At 39.9% G+C, this 23,887-nt stretch overlaps 1 protein-coding gene across 1 annotated transcript in view; it reads left to right on the top strand.

The window, feature by feature from the left end:
* Positions 1-21,427, top strand: part of LOC306699477 (mannosyl-oligosaccharide 1,2-alpha-mannosidase IA) — a 163,862-nt gene extending 142,435 nt beyond the window's left edge. Inside the window, exons 5-12 of the mRNA XM_079164105.1 lie at positions 2,393-2,487; positions 6,865-6,988; positions 7,104-7,197; positions 8,685-8,800; positions 11,525-11,744; positions 16,093-16,265; positions 17,570-17,685; positions 19,891-21,427. Of these exons, the coding sequence (XP_079020231.1) occupies positions 2,393-2,487; positions 6,865-6,988; positions 7,104-7,197; positions 8,685-8,800; positions 11,525-11,744; positions 16,093-16,265; positions 17,570-17,685; positions 19,891-20,032 (1,080 nt within the window). The 3' untranslated portion in view covers positions 20,033-21,427. The remainder of the gene's footprint in view (positions 1-2,392; positions 2,488-6,864; positions 6,989-7,103; positions 7,198-8,684; positions 8,801-11,524; positions 11,745-16,092; positions 16,266-17,569; positions 17,686-19,890) is intronic.
* The last annotated feature ends 2,460 nt before the right edge of the window (positions 21,428-23,887 follow it).

Below are 23,887 nucleotides of genomic sequence, written 5' to 3'. Positions count from 1 at the left end.
CTCATCAAAGAAAAACATTGATCCGATGTGACAGCCGACAGGTCGCTCTCTTCCCTTTCAGTTGGAATTCCCTGTCGGACGGGGGAAAGGAGGCTGGACACAAATGGTCTTTCCATCAGCTCTTAACCGCTGAAGACGAGCGTCGGGCATGCAGTCATCTCTCCCATGGCTAACGTCGTCAGAGGCCAGTGGAGAAACACTCTGAGAAACATTTCTAGGTCTGCCGCTTCTGTTTAAAAGTAAAACCTCTCAATCCTCGCCTCAGGGAACAAACAAACCCGAGAAAATGGCCCCGATGTGCTCTTCCATATGGGGGGGATGTACCCAAATCCAAATCCGTCATTCAGAAAGGCACATATAATGTGGTGGAAACAAATGTTTCTTTATTATTCGTGGTGAAAAAAAAAGCCACGATTGACATAGTCTGTGTCAGAAGAGGTGGGTACCCAAGTAAAAGTGCTGTTATTCTGCAAATACTTGGATGGCTTGGATTTATCAAACAGCATGTGATATACAACGTATTATTATAAATACACTCAAAGCACCAGCAGGCTGGTTGTTAAGAGTTGATTGCGGAAACGGAAAGTATCGGCGGTGTTGTTACCATCAGGATGCCTCAAGTATTAAAATCAGCATACAGACAAACCTCTCAACGTTCCTCAGACAGACATAAATACGACATTTATTGAGAACTAGTGCTCCAGTGATTATAGACTGAAGCTGGAATGTTTTTGTGGGGTCGACACAAAAATAAACTGCAGGAGCTGTGTTCATGATAATGAAGGAACATGTAACCCAGTGCAAAGATGTGGCTCACTGATGTGGTTTTATACGTTTTTAGACAACAATGCAGGTCTAAGCAGAATAAGATTAAGATATATCAGGATTTGGCTGCACAGACAATATGTAATTCATACTGATTGATCCATTGTTGTTTTTTGTTTGGAGAGGAACTATATAGTGGACACATTTCCCACTCAAATAAATATAATGCACTATAGAGTAAATGGAGTGATTTCAATAACAGCACAACACACCTGACGAAGCACACTAGCTGGGTTTAAACTGATGAATAAACACTCAAGGTGTCCTTTCCAAACTTTTGATTGTCTTATTTAGTCAAGTATTTCCTGCTTTAAGGGAACAGTTTGAATGTAATGGAAGATCTTGTTATTTGTCGGGGAAGCGTTCGGCCTGTGCGACAGAAAACATCTTCTGACAGCGTCTGTGAGAATATCTTATTCACCAGCCGGCATGAAACCCTGGCCCCTTTGAAGAAAAATGCAATTTGAAAACTGCGGTTGTCAATTCAACATCCAGTCTTGTTTGTTCCTTCATTCAATCATCTGATTTATTTTCTTTCCAACTATGTGATGCAGTGTTTTTTGTAAAGCCGAAAAAATCCGACGGTGCTCATTCGTATCTCCAATAACATGCGTGAGAGTTTTTGAAAATATTTGGAAATTATTTTCCCAAACTGCAGCAAAGGACACATCATTAAGAATATACGGTAAATGTACAGTAATACTTTGCTTTTGGAAAATAAAGTAATTATTTTTCAGACTACAGACTACATGCACGCTGATACTAATAATAACACATTTTATTTGTATAGCGCTTCAAAAGGTAATGAAAGGCACTTTACGTGGTAAAAACATGTAAAGTGCAACAGTGATTTCTACCCATCTGATTCCTATTTTTCCTCTTCCTCTATTTTTGCTGAGTCACTGCTCCACACTGCTGCCACGCTCACAAACTCTCTTTCTGGCTGCCCTTTGTCCTGACTCTGTTTTCCCTCCGTATAACACGTCTGTCTCTTCTCAATCACTTTCTCCGCTCTCTCTCGTCTCCAAGGCTTTCTAGTCTCTTGCATGAATCTCCCCTTTCCCTCTCGCTTCTGCGCTGCTACCTTTGTCTCCTCAGATGTCTCTTTCTTTGTCGGGGTTTCAATATCTTTCTCAACTGTCTTCAATTTCTTTTTCCTTATTTCTTTCAAACATCGGTCCCACTGGTTAATGGAGAGTTGGTGACTGATAATGCCGCTCATACGATGATGCATTAACTTTGCCTCAGCCTTGGCCTCAGGGAGTCTGGCCCAGTGGAGATAGAGATGCGGAGGAAGAGCGGTTTTAAATGGACTGTTGTAGATTGCATCGATGAGATTGCTTTTAATCCTGCTGGAGTTCTGTTGTTGCAGGCCTTATGTTTCACATAATTAGCTTTGGACAGGAAATGTGTGCAGGCCTGTGATTCCTAGCCTGTGACTGTTTTTTTAAGCTTGGCTGAGAGGACGACAGTTTTTCTCTTTGTACTATCTATACGTGTCTGTCTCCCCATGTCGAATGTGTGTTGTTTGTATATTTACCAGGTTGCCTCTTTCTGTGTTTTCCAGCTGTACAAAAGCAAAGTAATGGAACTGGGAGAGAAGCTGCTGCCTGCCTTCAACACGCCAACAGGAATCCCCCGAGGAGTCATTAACCTGGGGAGGTGAGTCTCAGCAGCAGCTTTCACCTCCAAAAGTCCTCCATCCCTGATAACGGACGATATCAAGTTATCACGCTGGCTGGCATTAATCAGTGCACGTGCAGTTCATTCGTCTTGATTCAAAAAAAAAACGTGAGCCGAGTTTGAATTGAGATGTGAAGTATACTCCGAAATAAGCTACTCTTGTATTCAACCTTCCTCTGAATCCTCAGTTAAGTTACACACAGCAACGCTGAATTTTAACTTTCAGCTGTTGCGACGCGTCGACGGTCATGATACATAATACAAACTTTCATGTTCTAAAAGAGGAAAGTGGATTTGTCTACTACTCATCTGTAGTTTCATAACACAATTCAGCTCGACGTGAATTTTCAGAAATTACTCCACATTTTCTAAGAGATGGCATGAAGAAAAGAGAATTATGAAAAGAATACTTCTAACAGACAGGCCCCCAGTCTCTGCTTATTGACAATGGAACAGCTGCAGGCTGAGCTTTACAATGACCATAATATTTGGATAAGAGTTAATCTGTGTTCATAAATACATTGGAGGATCACATGAATAATATTTGCTTGTATTTAAATGAGTTGTTTTAATTTTTAATCTGTTCCAACCCATTACCCTTCTAATCAAAAATATTTACCGACACAATCTTGTTAATGCCGCGGTCACGCAACACAACATCAAGCTATTTTCTTTTTAGAACAATTTGACCATGCATCTCCCCGTGGTTGGAATTGGGTTTGATTCTCCTCAGCATGATTGGCAATGTGCCTCTTGTTTTCTGATTTAACAATTTTAGAGTGAGACAGGAAAATCTGACAAAGTGATGCTGATAACAGCTCTGTGTCAGTGACTGTGACAGTCAAATTAGCATCGCTAGCTGACACACCCACAGCCTGACTTTACCTCTGTTTCATGCCCCAAAAAGTTCACTTAATGATTCATTTGATGAAGTGTTATGCGAGTGGATCTAAAATAGTACACTCATAAAGCCATGTTTGATTTTTTTCAAAGTTATTTAGCCTGATTTAAACTGTCAAACTGTCTTTTTTTTCTCTGTTTTTAGATGTCTGTAAATCCTCCAGTTTCTCCTCTCATTGCCTAATCTTATTTTATAAAATACTTCCTGGCGCCTCTGTCATCCACCTGCTACCAGTTGCCAGCCAAGCTGGACAGCTGCTGGCAGATTTAATTACCTTTTTCTACAGTTAATTCCTGCTACATCACCAACATGGGCCTGTGGTACAGATGGGCAGGAGGCACCAGGCTGCCCATACTGCGGTCATGTGGGGTGCATGGAGCAACGTGTTGTGCAGACACACAAACAAGCATATGCACTCTATATACACACACACACGCACACACACACGTCACTTGAGAAGAGCATATGCAATGTGTAACAGAACACAAGCAGGCAGTCTGCACACAGGGGAGTTCAGTTCTGCTGCACAGCCTGTGCTTTTGACTCCGTATGGGAAGTATTTTCTTATATAAGTGAAGGAGTCTTGTGCATTACTTGGTGTCTTTTCCTGCATGTTTGTGTTATTGTGATTCGTCAAGCATCTGCAGGTGTCATTAAGGTCTGCGCTTCGTCTGGTTCAATACATCCGATGGCAACAAGATGAAACCAGATCTACTGAAAAAACGATTAGAAGTATTTTTTTCTTGTTCATGCTTCTTAATTCTGAGGGTTTCTGGGTTCATTTTTCTTATTTGACAGTGAACAGATTTTCTTAAATTTGTAATGGAGAGATTGCCCGCTGGTTGCGGAGCTCTGCGACCACACCTGCTCAACCTAGCCTAAGCAGCGGTGCTTGACAGCGAGAGGCCAGACCTAGAGTTTCTCAATGAGGGAGAAAGAGCAGATGTACTTCCAGCAGCTTGTCAGAGTTTTATTTTTTGCATTTTTTGTGGGAAAACCATATTAAGATGCTGAAGATGGTCCTGAGAGCGCTTAAAACTGAAAGATCACAGTTGTATTGCTGTGCGATTGTGTTCAACATCGAACCCTTGAATTATTTTAGCTCTTCTGTCACGATGCACAAAAATGCCAATTTCTCCAACATATTATGCGTGACATGCGTTATTGATTTTTGCATTTCTTATTATTTTCGACACCTCGTTATATTTCTGACAGCTTTGGAAGCGTGTGAGCGTGTGTTTTTTAAAGGGCTGAAAAGATTAATGAGTGCTCCCATCTCCTCCACCTTTCCAAACACACATAAGCACACCACCCGCTACCCTGCACCTCCGCTTTGATTCTCAGATTGATTCTTCTTAAAGGACGAATCAGATGTGACTCGAGCCAGAGCTACTAATGATGTAGCCCCCAAACTTTTAATGGATGCATTCATCAGAGTGGCAAACTCTTTCTCTCACACACCACCAACCACCAACCACCCACCTCCCACCTTTTTTTATCTCCCTCCGACGTGTTCCCTTCTTACAAATTCAGTTCAATTCATTACCGGATGTCTCCAGCATCTATTAGAGGATATGTAAAGCCATTCTGCTGGTACATTCTGCCTCAAGTAATCACAGCCGTGCATTAGTGCACCGTCTCAGAGACCACACATTAACTGAGAATTAGATTTGCAGAGTAATATTACCCACACTGACTTGAGGAAATAAAACTGAATGTTATAATATGTTTCTGACCTTGATGTTCATAGTTTCTGGGTAACTTTTTTTAAGCCGTCGCTACACAGTGAAATCACAGAACTTGGCAAGTTTCAAGTTGAGGTTAACGCAGGCGGCAACCTCCGGGTCTGAAAAGTAAGTGCAATGCCGAAGTGCCTTAAACTTGCATTCTTTCTAATGGCCATCAGGGGGCGGCGACTCTGGTATAGAAGTCATGACTCTACTTCTCACTTAATTTATTACCTCAGAAAACATTATGACATGTTTGTGGTCTCAATCTCAAGTCTTCAATACAGCATGACGTTCATTTAGTAAATAATGGTCCCATTTAGAGTAAAATAGCCATAAAGCAGGGTAGACTTTAGGGCGGGCGTACTGTGATTGACAGGTCGCTGCCGCAGCATTATCTGGTCTGGGAGTTGTTTGTGTTTTTCGTCTTACAGCTTTAAAATGTTTTCAGTTCATGACATTACTTTTTTTGTCACATAACAAATTTAATTTTTGTCACATAACAAATTTAATTTTTACATTTTTGTATGTCAGAACATTTGATTTATTGATTGCTGTAAAGAGAATTTTAACAAATATGACAAAAAAGGTTTCTAAAATGCATTATGCAACCGAGCTTTATTGGTAGATGCGGGTAATCACTTATTCAGTTAACTATCACATCATACACAGAAAAGAACAACATTTTAGAAGCTGGAACCATCAAAAATTGTGGAGGATTAACGTTCTGTCAAATGTTAATAGATTAATCAACTAATTGTTTCAGCTTTGTTGCACACAGTTAAGATAGAGTGAGTATAGGAGGATGATACATTGTCCAACTCTGAAAACCACAAATAACAACAGCTGAATGTTGAAATGGATCGATAAACTTTGGACGGAATGCATTACGCACATCTCTGGAGACATGCAGTAGATTAGATTATTGATTTCCATCTGAAAAGGGAATAAAAAAATAAGACCTGTCTGTTATGATGCATTAAACACAGACAGAAGGAGAGGCGCTCTGAATGGGCGACTTTCTGTAACTTTGTTCAGTGTAATACTGAGAGAAAATCACTTCTAAAACCAAAAGTAATACTGCTGCTGATACAGGAGGATCACATGAAGCACTAGTGCATTCAGGAGATTGTGCTGTATTTAGATGAATCAGTTAGATCTACAGTACGGACTGCATTCATGCACTATTGGTGCTTTTATTCTATTTTACGTTTTGCATATTCATTTACTTTCAATTCAGATTCAAACTAGTACACTTTTCTCACCCTCCTGTAGATTTTCAACTCTACATACTGTAAACATATTTACTTTTATCATTTTAATGAGTGAACATGGTTGCTTTCAAGAAGTAACTGTGTTGCATTACTCAGTAGTAAAGAAAACAAAAATGGTTGTTATAAATCTGTTGAAATCAGGAACTACCTGCTGTAATGACGGTTAAAAGGTGAGCTGTGCTCCTGACTAACAAGCTTGTTGATCATTATTATGTGGCCTCAGGTTCCCGTTTCGCCCACCTTTAGAGAAAATGAACATACTTCTGCTCACTGCATTTTTTAAGGCATGAACACAAACACAGTGCGAAGAGACACTGATCAAACCTGTCACAGGATGATTCGTTTTTCTAAATAAACTGCTCATATGCAGTAATCTTATGAAAGTGTTTGTCCTTGAAGACGCCGGTGTGTAACAGCCATGAGACTTAGTCTACTTCTTTGGTTATTGTTGCAGTGGCACCAGTTGGAGTTGGGGCTGGGCCTCAGCCGGGAGCAGCATCCTGGCTGAGTTCGGGACTCTTCATCTCGAATTTGTCCATCTTTCAGAGCTCTCCAGGAATCCCATCTACACAGAGAAGGTTTGATATATACAGTACATTTCCAGTGTTACTTTTCAGGACTATTCTACTGAAGTTTGACCATGGATTGGGAGTGTAGTATTCTGATATTCATTGTACCCTGGTGTCTTTGCAGGTGATGAACATCAGAAAACTACTGAACAAGATTGAAAAACCCCACGGCCTGTACCCCAACTTCCTCAGTCCAGTCAGCGGCAACTGGGTCCAACGTAAGTACTGTGTCAGCTGTATACGGGACCTTCATTCTGGAGATTATTGTAAGATTATGAGTGCATTTGGGTTGTAGAGTTTAATTTGTAATGAAGGACAAGTCAACGGCTTTCTTGCATTATTAGAAAGAACAAAAAGAAAGTGACAAATCACTGTCTGAGCTGCCCAGGGAAGGTCATTCTTGTTACCTAGTAAGTATTTCAATAATTGTATTTTCCAAATGTGGGATTAGAGTAAAATACTTTGAGTTCATTGAATGTAATTTCCCATTTTTCCCCATTTCTGACTCTTTCATTCGGCTTTCACGCCGCTGAAAGACCTTGAGTCACCTCACGTGTCAAAGCTCTTATTGCTGCTCATCTATGTCACCCACCCATCCGTCTACTTCCTTTCATTTTTAATATCAGCCTCATAGCAATGGCTATATACTCCCATTGCTCTGGGTTATTAAAATTATAATGAATTCAATTACTTCAGGAAATTGGATCTTTCCGATTTACCTGAAAGGAGTTGGGGGGGGGGGGGGCAAAAAAGAACGCGATAAGACGAAGCTGGGACTGAAACAGTGCTAATCTGGATGATTACAGAGGCTAATTGTTGTGGGTGAGTGTGTAGAGAAGCAAAACTGTGTATACGTATTTCAACAAAGGGGGAAAAAAAGAAATCTTGGCTTCACAGCTCACCCTCTTCTGTCTATGTCAAGGACAAACACAGCAGCACTGTGATAACCTTGCGGGGGAGTTAGCAAACGTGTGTGTGTGCATTCAAAGAGCATGAGTGGATGGATGAAGACTTGTAGTATGCACGCCTCCACTGCAATATCATATTCATCTTTATGACTTTGAACATGGACTTATACTTACCACTCACAAGCTTTAAGTGTTTTACATAATTAAAAATGTTCTACCACCAGTGAACAGAGAGCATGTGGGTTCATGTAACTTGATCATGCATGCCTCGAATTAACCACAAAAGCCCTAAACGAATGACAAAATGTAGAAAATGCAGTTTATTTTGGATATTCTAACACTATGACATATGTTAGTCAGATAGCGTTGGGTTGTTGGGACCCTTTTAATACGACATCGGGCGCATTTTAATACCTGTTTCCCCCCATTATACCGGCCAGTGTGAAAGTATTATGGGAAACCAGAACGATATGGCCTAGAATTTATTTATACTAGATCATATTTATTGGGTGTTTCCCAGCAGTATTTATAATAGGATAATTCATTAAAATATTGCAACCTGGATAAGTGGCAATAAATGGATGGATGGATGTTTTAATTAACCGATGAAAATTATTTATTCATACATTTTTGATTTAGCTAAAAATCACCACTTTAAAAGTTTAAAAGTGTGTCTCCCAACAGCCTGATTGCATACGAAAACATTTGCATTTTGCAGATAACCTGAATACAGACCTGTATGTGACCCTGCTGAATATTTTCACACAGATCCGTTTTCCTCCTGTTCCCGTTCTTAGATCACGTTTCCATCGGTGGCCTCGGGGATAGTTTCTACGAGTATCTGATCAAATCATATCTGATGTCTGACAAGACGGACGAGGACGCAAAGAAAATGTACTACGGCGCGTTGGAGGTATGGAAATTTAAATATTACATTTCACGCTTATGCACGGCTCCATTAGATGAAATGATAATAGTTACAGTCATTTGCATAAGCCTGCAATCAAACAAAGTGTACAAAGTGCTTTACACTCAATACAAACAGCTAGACAAAACGGGCAGCAGGTACATTGCTTAAAGTTTTTAGGGGATAGTTGAAGCCTGGCTTCATTCATCTGTTAAGGTGATTGTGTTTTTTTTCATTCAGACAGAGAACATAGTCAGTAACTGAAATATTCCTTAATGGCTTCATTCAGACTTTAATAAAAAAGAGCCACAACGTTTTCTTGATGTTTGGCTCGTGGTGCCACAGAGATCGTTGAGTTAAAAAGAAAAATAAGAAGGTAGAAATGTGTTCCTTGTCCTCACAAAGGCTGCATTAAAGATGATTTTTTTGCAGTTGAAGACTTAATTAGTGACCATCATGAGTGTGACTGCTGGAAGCTTGATCGATGAGGGTCGCCCTCCCCTTCTCTCAGAGTGATAATAAAATGTCTCATCAATTATATGTCATTTGACACAAATCTTATTATTAGAGAGCTGCCTGTTTTATTAAACCTGACACACGGGCAGGCAATACATGGCACAACATTAAGTTGGGTTTCTCACATGCTGTATGTTTAGAGTTACTCTGTGAGGGGGGGGTGAAAACAGACATGCATTTAATCGCTCTTTGGGCATATTAATCTTAATCCTGTGCTGCTGAAGTCATTTGGTTATGACGGCATAAAATTCAGACTTGTACTGTGTTGTAAGTCTTACAACCCATTAACAGTGCTGTCATGACTTTTAAGCAAAAGTGACATGTTGAATTGCCATCCCATTTACATACCAATGTCTGAAAGTGTTTGTACTGCACTTAAAGAAATAATGGAGTGATAGTGCAAAGCAAAGTGTCCTCTTGTCACTCAAAACCAGAGGTCTTTTTTATGCATAGATGATTAGATGATTCTCTCTCCTACTGACAATCAGTGGATCCGATTTAGAAGCGGATGTAGGGCGGTAATGGCTGCTTTTATTCAAAGCACCATACCGTGATTATATACAGCGGGAGTACTTTTGTGACAGAGATGCTCTCAGTGGAACGGTCATAGGGCAAAGAAAGGAAGATGATATCGAACAGGAAAGCTTCCTGTTACTGCTTAATGGGATTATACGGCAACTGATTCATGTATTTATATAACGGTCATGTAAAATTGCAGCACTCCAACTACCTGCAGAAAAAAAGTCTGTGCACATGAACCCACTGCACAGTGTACATATGCACAAAAAGAAAAACCCATCAGAATCCATCTGTTTTCGTCTTTAATGGAGATAGTGTCAGAGTAAAGCGCATTCCCTCCGGCTACAATTACTGTATCACAGACAATAACCTAAAATTGCCATTGAGATTTCCTCAGTTCTCATCGGAGGGTCAAGCCAGAGGCATAACTGCTAATTCCAGACTGTCCTCTCCTGTGACTTGGCTTTTAAATGGCCAGGGACCCCCGTGCTATCAGATTAAGTTATATACTGTGTTTTTGTAGAGCGATCTAAGGTGAAGGCGCGGCACAACTCATTATCTTTGGCATTCGTATAAAAGTAGATTACTAATTAAAACACAGTGTTGAATGTGAGAACATTTTCCAATTAGTCTATGCCATGATTACTGCTAACAACTGCTAATTAGCAGTAAATTATCATCCCTCAAGAATTTTTTTTTTTTTCTGAGAACATGGTGTTTATAAGCTTTCATAGTATACACGTGTGTTTTGTCCTCAGCATGTTTCATCTTTATCAACCCTCATTTAGCATCAACGGTTTGTCTCATACAGCTGTGGTTGGAGGGAATTGTTACGTAAAGGATAAAAAAAAAAACGACATACTACAGTACTGATTGTCACCGTCACCAAGTAATTTGAAATTAAAATGTCCCACTCCACAAACCAATTGCAAATCTAAAAGAGGATTTCTTAATTTCCTCATTTTGTTTTCCCAAGCACATCCTAAAAGAGCTGTTAGAAAATAATAATGAACGATTAGACCTGAGATTAGAGAGAGAATTTACACTTTTAATCACTTGAGGTGAGGTGTTGCTGCTGAATAACACAATCCTGTATTCAAATGCAAAATGAGCATGGAATAGATGAGACAGCGATGAGAGAAAGACAAATCTGTTCAAGAGAGAGAGAATGATAAATTGTTCAGAAATTATCTGATGAGATGTCCTTCTAACTGTTATAAAACATAAAGTGCTGACAGGAAGCACGGTTGCAAAAAGGCAGAAATGTAAAAAAGTTTTTTTCTCCCTTCGATTTTCTCCGCCTCGTCCATCTGTCTTTTGATCATTTATTAAATAATCTGTACTGGACCTCTTCAGGGTATCAGATAAAATCCCTCAGAGGTTTGTCGTACTGTTATACAACATATACATCATTTAAAATATAAATGCAGACGTTTACAGTGTAGCAGCCGTGTTGGACTTCTCTCCCTGTTTGAAGATTGTACTTATATACAGACCTTTATAGAAAACAACGTCTATAGATACTCCATTTGGGAAGTTGCGTCCGTCAGATCAAAAAGGGTGGTGGTTGTTGCTTGGGTTCATTTAGCACAAGCTGCCACAGCTGCGTAATCCTATTCAGTTCACAGTAAAATACACATTCTGTAGCCTTAAGTTAATGCTGGTTTAAATAGTCCTGACCTTGTGTTGCTGCAGGCGATTGAAGCTAATCTGGTGCAAAAGTCCCCCGGTGGTCTCACCTACATGGCCGAGTGGAGGGGAGGAATCCTGGACCACAAGATGGGTCACCTGGCCTGCTTCTCAGGGGGCATGATCGGCATCGGGGCTGACGATGGGGCGCCGGAGAAGAGGCAACACTTCCTGGACCTGGCTGCTGAGATCACACACACATGCCACGAGAGCTACACTCGCTCAGGTGAGTGGAAATGCCAGGAATGCTGAAGAGGGATACTCAAGCTTGGAGAGGCTGGACTATAGTTCAGTTCAGGAGGCGCAATGTCGTACAGGAGGAAGGCAGCCGATGAGTGACTCTTGCTGCTCATTTAGTTTTAAATATAAATGTACCACGTCAAATTGAAAGATCGTTTTTTTTTTAATTCTCACACCTTACCTATAGTCGTATAAAAATGTTTTCAAGATAGACTTCTGCACATGCTTAGGATTCAGGATTCAATATTGCCACACAATTTGGTTCGAAGTGTTAAAAAATAAAATAGAGACCTGAGTCCAGCCCGTACCCGGTTATATGCTTCCTTTGGAGGACTTCTCACTAGGTTCAGTGGCAAATAGACACATTGCAGTCGGCTACCAGCATGCAACATTATAGCATCTCAAAATAATACATTTTCCACCTTACTGGTTAGTGTTTATCTTTCTTAAAACTTCTTGCTTCCCATCATTCGAAATGTGAACTCGTCAGTAATTTCTACTTGGTGTTCATACTCTTTGGATCCAATTCATTGGCTATTATAAGAAATAAGCGTATGCTCGATCACTGTTGTGGTTCGCCTTATCTTTCTTTCTTAAGAGAGGTTATGGTGGCATTCAGAGTAAGAAAATTACAAGTGTAGGAGTCCAATATTGTAAATTAAAAAGGCCTCGGGCGTTTCAATTTTGCCCTGACTGAAAATGAGAATCGCTCTCGGTGGCTTCACCTCAACGGAGAGACAAAGGGCCTAATAAGGAGCTGCGAAAAAATCACAGTCCTTGATTATTCTCCAACGTCTCACAGCTGTAGGCAGCAACAGCCGACACAGAGGTGTCTCGAAGTGTGTTAGATACTGATAATCACATTTTGTTATAATTCAGGAGAAAGAATGAAAAGAAAAGAGACTAGGAGAGAAAATGGAGATAAAGTATTGAAGAATAATAAAAACTGAGTCCACAGGCAATCTTACTGCGGCTCCAACCTATAAATGAGGGAGAGTGGAGGAGTTACCCCGGAGAAAAATGCAATAGAGAGTGAAAAAGGAGAGGAAAGTTGCCAGCAACAAGCCTGACTTCATTTTTTTGGAAAGGCTGCTGTTTGATCTCTTCTCTTCCCTGGCATCTGTCTTGGCCCTGACAATAATCTCCTCTGCTAATTTCAAGCTTCTTTTTTCACCCCCCCTCCACTGACGGCTGGGCTGTAAGGATTCATCCTCAAGTGTTCACTCGCCTTCGCTTCTCCAGTAAGATAACGTGACTCATCACTAAACAGGTTCCTTGATACGCTAGGAATACTTCTGATCCGCAGACCCAGAAGGCTTCTCTTTCATAGTCATCCACCAGGTTTCTCTTTGCTCATTAAAAGGGACTGGATGGGTTCTTAGCAGCTCTTGGATTAGCTGTCTGCAGAAAAGAGAGAGAGAGAGAGAGAGAAGAGAGATTTGCTATTGCATGTGCGTAAAGTGGCGGCTATTTAGCTTTGTCTTCAATAAGGATACCTTGAAGACTCTCCTCCTGCTGCTGCTCTGGATGTCTGCCACCTTCACAGCAAACAGACTGATGCTGAAAAATGGAGGTCTCATGGGAAGCAGCAGGAAGAGGAAAATGTTATTGGTTTCAGACAAAAGGTGGTAATAGAGTTTTAATTAGCCAAGCTTCGTGCTTTTCTACTATTGATATGCATGAGCTGATGTATAATAGAGTCAATTTGAAAGACTGACAAGCATGTATCACTTAGGGCTATCACCTCTTATTCTAACTGCTGTTCAAATATAGGAACAAATATATATTTGATCTGTAATCATTAACGATCAGCGGGGAATTAACAGAACACAGTAAACTGGATTTTGCCGGAGGAAATTTAATCATGTACAACATGCAAGTGGGTTAGGAAACTGGTTGGTATGAAAGATACAATGATAAATATATATCATAAATCATAGATGTACATACTTACCAAAATGTATTTTGGCATAAAAGATCTCTATTCAGTTCCCAAAGCGGGTCGAACTAATCCTGAGACAAACTTCTAAATTGTGTTAGACACAGACGTACTATTCGTCTGATCAACTTGTGTTAAAAATCCATCGTGTTGTCTGCGCTGTGAGTTACTGATGATCCTCTGTTGAATTAGCGTTTTAATATTCCAATCACAAGCGCCAACTGCACAGAGAATTACTAAGTTCAAAACAGGCTGTCAGGAGGCAGGAAACGGCCCAACAGTGAAGTGTGATCAGGAATCAGATGTATGTAATGAAAAGGAGAGGAGGGGCTCTGAAATGCGGAGGGACAGGTGTGGCGTAGTTATGAAGTTGTGCCGGCTAAGTTGGTGCAGTGGAGGTGTGCATTTTGATAAATTTCATCAAGACAATAATTAAAGGTACCATGTGTAGCAATGCATTAGCAAAGACAGAGAAGAAGAAAAGTTAGGCTACTAAACATAGACGTAAACAATTCGGGGGGGAGAAAATGTAAAGGACGGGAGACGTAGCTCATGTACTAGGTGACAGCGACCGGACGTAGATTTGTCATGTGTAGTTTTTAGTCGGCTCGCATATCTGCAACGTGAAACCAAGACCACTAAGATACACACAATGTGTTTTGGTGAGTGAGTGAGTTTATCTTTATAAAACTTGAACTGAAACCACTTTTTCAGACCAAGTAGAAGTACTTACATTTGAGTACTTGCCAATACCAAGCACCGATAGGAGTACTTAATGATACCATTACAGTTCTAACAATAACTTTGAAAACATGTTTTATTGTTTTGTGTGTCATGTTTTGTAAGATAACCCTTACTTTCTGACCTTAACAATTTCAATATCCGACATGATGCTGTTTCTGACATTTCAACATTCAACACTGTGTTTTCCTGATACAAAGAGCATAGTTTTCAGTAGGGATTTTAATAGTTATCCATTTAATTTAACTCTTCTAATTTAGCATCTTCTCCCTTAAAAGAGAATAGCACTGGTCCACCTTAAAGGTCATTTCACTTTAATCATCAGCTGGCTAACAAGCAAGGCACAGTTCGCTCTCGTCTCCTCACAGGTTTTGAGAAGTTGTTAAATAAACTGTACACACGCACACTGCACTGCTACATTCACAGCTGTAACTTAACTGCTGACTTCATACTCACTGTCACACACACACGCTCTCTCTCGAACGGACACTCGCGAACGTTAAGCCAGGTTTTCAGCACACTGGCGGGAAGCTTGATAGATTATGCTAGACACACAAACTCACAGCTAAACTAATTGATACGCTGGAGATTTATTGAGGACTGCCTGTTTTACGCACTGCAGCTGGTGATGAATTATGGATTTAACCAGTTTGTGCATCATCGTTGCAGCTGGGCGGCTTATTGGGCTCAACTGACGAGAGGTTATTGCCTCATTGCCGTAATAGTAGCTGGTGTGGTCGTATCAGAGTAGTTTTACGAGTACACGAGCACAGATGCTGGTATCGGTATTGGTCCATCTCTTAATAGAACCTGTTGAGAGTAGATGTAGAAAGGCTACAGCGGATAAATGACAGAGCAACAACATGAAATGCAGACATCAAGTTAAAAACAAAGTGATTAATTAAAGAAAAATAAGACAAATATTGAATGTAATGTAAACATAACAGCAAATAAAAACAGGAAAAGATGTGAAAAACAAGGACACTTTTTTACTAAAATAGGTGAAATGTACGTATAAAAAATGGGAAATAAAGGTATGTCTCTTAAATAGGCATTATTAAAAAAAATAGAGGTTTAGTTCTGTATGTGGATGAGGTAAATAAAGACTCCAGGAACAGTTTGACATTTCCCACCATGAAAAGCTGTCGGCTCCATATAGTAATTGTGCTACTGCTGCTTCTGTCTACTCCTCTGTATCTACATCACATGTTGTATGTAAAGAAAGATCCTGAAAGACGGATCCCTGCTCTGTTGCACTTCCTATGGTTCTTTTGTTTCTTATCCGAATGGAGGGTCAAAGCATATTGTAAAGCCCTATGAGCCATACTTTTGATTTTAGACTGTATAAACAAAATGTACCTGGAATTGACTTGAAGCAACTGATCCACCCGCTGTGTCTTCCAGTCTTAATGGCTTTTACCAGTTTTCCTTTTTGCTCATCTTTTCAGCCACCAACTAGCCAACCCTTTTTTTCGAAACTAGCAATAATTGAATGGTCTTTTTGCTCTGTGATGTTTGTTTGTTTGCAAAAAAGAAAGAAAAACATTCAGTGTGCTGGTATTTTTAGATTTAGAAATTGATTGCTTATCTGTCGAAAATGTACCCGAATAATAATCTCTTCTGTTTTTTCTTTTTTTTTTTTGGCCTCCGTCAGCCACCAAACTGGGACCTGAGGCGTTCAGATTTGACGGTGGAGGAGAAGCAACAGCGACCAGGCTGAGCGACAGATATTACATCCTACGACCAGAAGTCATCGAGAGCTACATGTACATGTGGAGACTGACCCACGACCCCAAGTACAGAGAGTGGGGCTGGGAAGCTGTTGAGGTGAGAAACTGCAATAGAGCCTACAAGATCTTTTTTGGGGGGGATATGACATTTTGAAAATGCATTTTTATTTATTTTTTCATCATTTGAACATAAAACATTTGATCACACTAGTACTGTTGGCAAAGCTTCCCCGAGATACTCTTAGTCCAAAGATAACGGTCTTTTTTAGGTAAAGGTTTTTTCATTAAAACAAAATGTAAACCCCACATTTTATTCCAAGACTAGAAATGTACATACTGACAACTTCAGAATATTCAATGAATCTCCACCTTAAGGTGGTTGAGGGGGGTTTTGTGCCTCAGTGACTCTGGGAGCTGCCTTCAGATGTAACAACCAGAGCGAAATATTGTCGTATATTCAAACCAGTATGGTAAAAAGACTAATTTCACAATGTCACCTTATTTTTTAAGTGGGAGATACAGTACAGTGTAATTTGATACCCTAGACTTCTCTCTCAGCAGTAGCTTGGACTCTGATTTTATAAATTGTACTCACCTATTATGTCAAGCCCCTTCAACACCCTCAATTACCCCCAACCAGCTTCCTTGATATTGTGTGGCACTATACATTAGCTTGTAGATCAGGCAATCCCACTGGCAGGAGGTGAAGGTTGTGTCGGGAGCACCATTATTAATGTGGCAATAGACGGGACATTAGCTGTAGTAAACTGTAGAGGGCTGGCATGATAGATTTAGCATTAATTTAGTGTGCACACAAGTGGAGAGATCAGGCCGACGAGTTTGACGGGCCTTTAATTATCGGGCACAAAGGTTGAAAGTGGTGCACAACGCTTCCCTTCATGAACATCAAGCATTAACACATCGGGGTCTTTGGTAATTAGCACATATAAGCCAGCCCTTTGTAGCAGGGGTGATAATGTGCTAATCCGCTTGGCTAGCTCAGCCACTCACCATTAGCTCTTGTCAGATTTAACATTGCTTGGGCTTCAATTGTGCAGCCGGCTGAAGGGGCTTGACATGTTCCATCATTTACTCTTTCTTTAGGTCTACATTGACACACTGCCTTTGGAGTAAAAGGTTTTCTCTTGATGCACTATAATATATCAGAGGAATAGGCTTTTACATGTATGATTTCATCTAGATGGTCCTGCCACAGTGCAGAAGAGAAAAGGCAATTCTGTGAGAGCTGATTGAGTGGGTGAATAAATATACATGAATAAATGGATGAAGTAGTATTGATTCAGTTTGTACACTCAAGCTGGCAACTGCAAGGAGTGGTCTTTACCTTGTCCTGTTTTTTTGAGATGTTCACATTTGAACCTGTCCTCTGCCTCCTGTCAGGCCCTGGAGCAACACTGCAGAGTGGAGTCTGGCTTCTCCGGGATCCGTGACGTTTACACCTTGACGGCCAGCCACGATAACATGCAGCAGAGCTTCTTCCTCTCAGAGACACTCAAGTAAGTCCTGTTTCCTCACTACATCTCCGGTGGCAATTGGCATTTCTACAATCTGCATGCATAAACCATCATAGATTTAGAAAGTGTTAATAGGGTCTAATTCTTAATGCTGCGGATTCATCTGTACCTTTTTATCTGTTTAATCTACTCAGTGTGTTTAGGAGTCATCTGTGGGGATTCCAATCACACACACTTTATTCTGTTTTACTTTTGGTACTTTAAATTTATTTTAATGCTAAACTTTTACTGGTGAACTTCTCCATATCATTGTTGTCGTAAAGACAATCGGAAATGCTTTCCGTCTTCCTGAGAGCCTACTGCTAGCAACTAATTTAGTGACTTATTCAGACCATCAGGGAAAAAAGAAGAAATATATTCAAATATATTATATTGTAATTCAGTCCACGGTTCCTCTGTCAACAACACAGGGTCTCTCTACTCTTCTGCCATAAGCAGGCCCTCTCTCTCTCTCTCTCTCTCTCTCTCTCTCTCTCTCTCTCTCTCTCTCTCTCGCTCTCTCTCTCTCTCTCTCTCTCTCGCTCTCTCTCTCTCGTTGCAATCGACACAACCACTAAGATTTATGCAAATGAATTAGCGATGACATCACTAGGTCTGCATTGGAAAAAATATATATTGTAATTGTTTTCTCTGAGCTATTTATATTGCCACCCTAACTTCTGTGCATTTTAAAGTTCAATGCGTGATTCTGGTGCACTTTGAGAGCAAAAGGAAGAGGCTGGATGAGAGAAATGGGAGCCAGCCAGCAACGGGGAGTAGGGATGGGTATTGTTAGAATATCAACCTACTCTTCATCAATACTCCTTATCAGTTTGGTTCTTTAATGATACTCTTATCGGTTATTTTTCATTACTAAATAATTGCTTGTTAATATATTATTTGAAAATTCAGAACAGGATTAAAATGTATTAATATGATAGATTTAACTAAATGTTTCTAGAGCAGAAACAGTGATGTTTACGACAGCAAAGTCACTATATAGAGTCATTAATATCTGTGACATCACAATACAGAGTGAAATTTAGAAAGAATAAAGAACCCAGACAACAGACAGTACAGATGTCAAGGCAAGCATTATTTTTGTACCAGGTCAATGTCAAAATGACTACACCACACAGGACTCTCTGCAGATTGTTTTCTAGTTTCTTCGGTCGTTCCACCGTCCGCCATTTAAGCTACTGCGGATAGTAACTGTAAAGAACATGAAATGAAAAGTCTTTGGTAGGTGGGGATAGCTACCGATAGCTGTTGGGGAAAACAAAAGTACTATCTTCATCCTGTTTTGGTTGCAAAATGGTTGACGCATTAGTTCGTAGAATCAATTAATGGTTGGTTTTGTTTTTGGAGTTTGGCTGTGAGAACAATACAGAATATATCTGCCCTTATTCTTTAAATGTGAAGATACAGCAAGCTGTAATAGATAAATAAGATTACTTTTTTTTAACTTGAGAAAATGCTTGGTCTCTTTTGTCTTTTCTACCAGAACAATCCTGTTGAGAAAGGTTGTGTGTCAGCATTTTTTACATGGGGCAGTATGTTCAGAGTGTTCAGGTTACACAAAAAGTAGATCGTAATTTCATGCACTGCAGTAACTGGTTACTGCTGATGCACATATTCTTGCAGCAGGACAGTAATTAGGTTTCCCCTCAAACCATATGGCCCACTTCTTTTAACTGTATTAGTGGTACAAGACACTGCTTCCTGTAGTGAGAGCGCAGCTTTTTCTTACAGCACAAATCTAAATCTTAGAAATATTCAAAATGTTCACTGCCAGAAACCATCTAATTTATACTTTAAGTGAGTTTTAGTTTAGTCTGAATTTAGAAAAAGAGGACGTAAAGCTACATTTAGTTATCTTTCCTTTCAACCCACTGCTCTGCTGCCACAGCGATACTCTCTCCGTCTGAAGTCCGTCGCGCATAAAAGTAAAATAAGCTGATTAGAAACGTGGTTGTGAATATACATGCCAAAGACATGTACATCCCAAATACTGAAGGTCCTATTCACATTAGTTAATTAAAGCTAAAATTATTGATTTTATATGAATGAAGGTTTAAATGAGGTATGCAATCCTCGAGAGTGAAGAGGTGTCACTCTGTTGGAACCACAGAAAGCAGAAGTAAGGTGTTCAACGAGCCTATGTTTGGATTAAATTAAACTGTGAAATTGTTTTTCCCGTGTGCTCAGGTATCTGTACCTGCTCTTCTCCGATGACGACCTTCTGCCTCTGGAGGACTGGGTCTTTAACACAGAAGCCCATCCGCTGCCCATCATCCGCAGGAGCTGCATGCAGGACGAAGCGACACAGGATAAGACCGTCTCCGAATAAGACTGAACACTACCAACAGCCGAGACGGACACGTTGGCACAGCTCGTGTGTACACACAGAGTCACACAAATATGACGAAACACCAAGTTAATGCAGGTTCAGAGTCTTTTCAGGAGCGTGTTATGGACTCTCAATTTGTTTCCAGTAAAGGACGCCGTCGTTTTACGCTGTGATTGTATATCCTTTTCGCCGGGGTTACTTCCTGCTGGCAATTCTTTTCTTTTTTTGTGAACAATCAAGACAAACATGACTTTCATGAAAAGAGCACCTTTTTCTTTCCTTCTTTCCTCTGTGAGGAAACCAGTATAACTTGCAGACCCAAATGTAGTGGGAGGAGGGTTGAACTATGGGCCATATTGTTAGAAAGAGAGAGAAACGTATTGAAGACCACTTGAGTTTTGCTCTTTGAGTTTGTTGTTTCGTTAATCTTAAGTGATGAATGATTTCCTTATATCGTCATTGCATCTTTTCCTTTGTGAGTACACTCTTTGACCAAAGGTTTCTTTGCATTTCTATTTCCCTCTTTCCAAGTAATGTGTTTTTGGTGAGTTTTGACCCGAAAGTAAAAATTTACAACGAGGCTTAAACTGTAATGAATATTGATTAATGTACAGACAAACACAAAATGTGATCCTCAAATTCACCTCCAAACTAATGTTGATGTCATGTTTCTTACTGAAACAAGCTTGAATGAATTTCTTAAAAGTTCGGAGGTGTCAGGAAAGTGGCAGTGTCTTATGCATCCAGGGACAATTTAAAAAAAAGAATGCTGTTGGGTTGAGTTTCCACTGTATGCTTGGGTTATTGTGTGAATAGGACAAAGCTTTCTCAGTCCTCTCAGCCTTTCAGATCAAAGTAACAAATGGAGTGCTGTCAGTTCTGTGGCTGTAAAACAAGCATAAAGGGAAAAGAACACGTTTGCGCCCAGCTCCAAATGGGTTTTCCTGTTTCTGTTGTAGTTTTTCTGCTTCACCCTGCCTTTACATGTGAATCCATACAGCTGCCAATACTGACGCTAGAGGCTATGAGCCCGCGAGTGGAGAGATTTCATTTTCGTCACGGTTCTATTCATCACCGCTGTCCTGCACAGTTGTGGAGCGAATGTGCTGTACATACAGATGAAGTGAATGACCCCTGTATGAGCTTGTCTTGATTTTAATTTGTGGTCTTTTCTTCTTCTTTTTTTTTTTTTAAACTTCAGTGGTTATTTTTTTCTGGGTTCTCTTTTGATTTGCTTCCCTCAGGTGTTTCAGTTTTAAAAAAAAAAACTAAAATGTTCTGACTTTTAAGTCTAGTTATCGCTGATAATAATTATTATTACTTATTCTTACTGTTTGATTTAACTTTCATTGTTGGATATTTTCAAATACTGATAAAAAGACCTGTGCAACTTTGTACATTTAAAACAATCCTAATTGTGTGTGTTGTTTTTTTGTTTGCTTCCATACTGTTTTCCACAAAGTTTTCTGTTTTCCACAAAGTTTATTTTACAGCAGGTTGCTACATACAGTTCGAAGGATACAACATGCAGTGATTAACAAAAAGGAAAGAAACTACTTATTTGCTGCTTATATCTTCTTCCAGGAAACTCATTACAGATTTAATTGAAGGGGGATGTCTCAGGGTTGTTCCTGCAATCACAATGAGAAAATGACTAATGCAGTTCAGCCATTGCACCTCTCTCATGGTGTCAGGCCAACAAAGCAAAATGTAATGCCTTCCTCCCCAAATGATTTGATTCTACCTGCTGTCATCTGAATCCTAATTTCAGTTTGATAGCGTGAAGTGATTTTTCATTTGCTTTAAATCAGCATTCATTATTGACAGGATTGACATTTCACAGTCATTTTAAAAAATGGTACTTAAATGTACATTAATCTTACCATCTCCTTAAAAAAAAGGACTAATATAAAAGTGTTAAATATTAAGGGCAAATGTGACCCAAATTGAGGCCTGCAGCGCTCTTCTGCAGTGCAGGACTATTCTTCCCTTAAGCAAAGGTGTGATAATTAAAAGACGGGCTAAAGTGAAGGGCACAATTTGTACACGTGAGCTCGCCTGGAGACATAAATGGGAGGATCACAGTCTATTTGAATGCACCTGAGACTGATAGTGAAGGACAAACGCTAGAGATAATCCGCTCCCCCTGCTTTTCCCTCAGCTGCTGCCACAGCCCCCGACAAGCCGAGCAGAGCGGCTGAAACACGGACGAGACGTCGGCGTCTGTGGGACGGCTGTCTGACTTGGCAAGACCTTCCGTCAATGTGTAAGGACGGGGGAAGAGCCATCGCTATCTCTCTGCCACAGCTGTCCCAACCAGGGCAGCAGTTTTACAGGGAATAATAGGCGTGTCATGGAGATCTGGTTCAAGTATTACTTCATTTAAAAACACACAATTTCAACTGCCCAGTGATCAAGGACAAAGGAACAGCATTTAAAACATTGTTTTCAAGCCAGTCAAAAATACCAGAGCAAAACAGTGTGTTTTTAAAGTTCAATTCACTATCATGAAGGGTTGTCCGATATACCGCTAATGCCTATAACTGTGATATCTAAAGAAAACTTAAATTGTCATATTAATAATAGGTATGTGATAAAGTTTTTGAATTAGATGACTTGTATTCACTTTTTTCGACAAACTGACACATTTTGACGTACTATACTATGACTTGTCATGTTTTCTCGACATGCTACGATATGACTCTTTTTGAATTAATACACGATGTATTTTTAGTAACTTTTTCGTACTATACCATGACTTTATTCGACACACTATAGTTTGACTTTCACCTAACTATACTATGACTTTTTAATAACTTTTTTCAACATTTTATACTGTGACTTTTTTCGACATACCATACTATAAATTCTTTTTGACATACTATACTATTCTCATTGTTCTGCTATTAGTAGTGCTATTAGCATTGTATGGCTTTTTTCAACAGACCATACTATGACTTTTTTTCAACATGCTATTACTTTTTTTGACATACAATACTATGACGTTTTTATAACTTTTTTCGACACACTATATTATGACATATAGTGTTATAATATATGATATTATATTTCCTTAAGGTAATAAGGTGTGTTTACTTTTACTTTCTGAGATATAAGTTGCTCCTGTTGCATTGCATGTTGTTCATTAACAGCTCCCTCAAAACTGAGTTTAGTATGCAAACTAATATATTTTAGTGGTAGGGGTGGAAATTCTGAAATAAAATACAATACTTTACCATCACCAATATTGTTGTGGTGTTTCCTCTTATATTGCCATAGAAAACCTGGTTATTTCTAGTAAGGCCTTCTGCCACTGGTGGTGCTGTTGTATATGGGGTAGGTGGTATTTTGCACACCAACTGCTAGCATGGCTTGCACTCGTTTATTAAATTAAAATGTAGCTCATGACAACCTGGCATGGTCGTCACACATCTCCGTCCTGGTGAAAAAAGCTCATAAACGGCTGTATTTCTTATGTAAACTTAAGAAGACAAAACCTTCACAGAGGAGCAATAGAAAGCATCCTGATTGGAAACATTACAAACTTGCATGGGATGTGCCCGACCCAGGACAGGATGGCTCTACAGCAGGTGACTAAAACTGCCCAGAACATAATTGGTACCAATCTAAAGAGCATCAGGGACAAGAGGTGCCTGCAGCTAGCCCAAAGGATATTAAAATACAATATGTCTCCCAGCCACAGCGTGTTCACCCTGTTGCCGTATGGCTTGCTTACAGAAAGATCCGTTGCCGTACTGACACACTTCTGAGCAGCGTCTTTCATCAGGTTGTGAGACTCCTAAATTCATCCTCAACCCTCCACCATAAAAGATAGTATTATGATTTTAGTGTGTC

Source organism: Pholis gunnellus (assembly GCF_910591455.1).
Source record: "Pholis gunnellus genome assembly, chromosome: 8".
Taxonomy (NCBI): Eukaryota; Metazoa; Chordata; class Actinopteri; order Perciformes; family Pholidae; genus Pholis; species Pholis gunnellus.
Note: the sequence above shows the minus strand (reverse complement) of the source record. Positions and strands in the feature narration are given on the sequence as shown.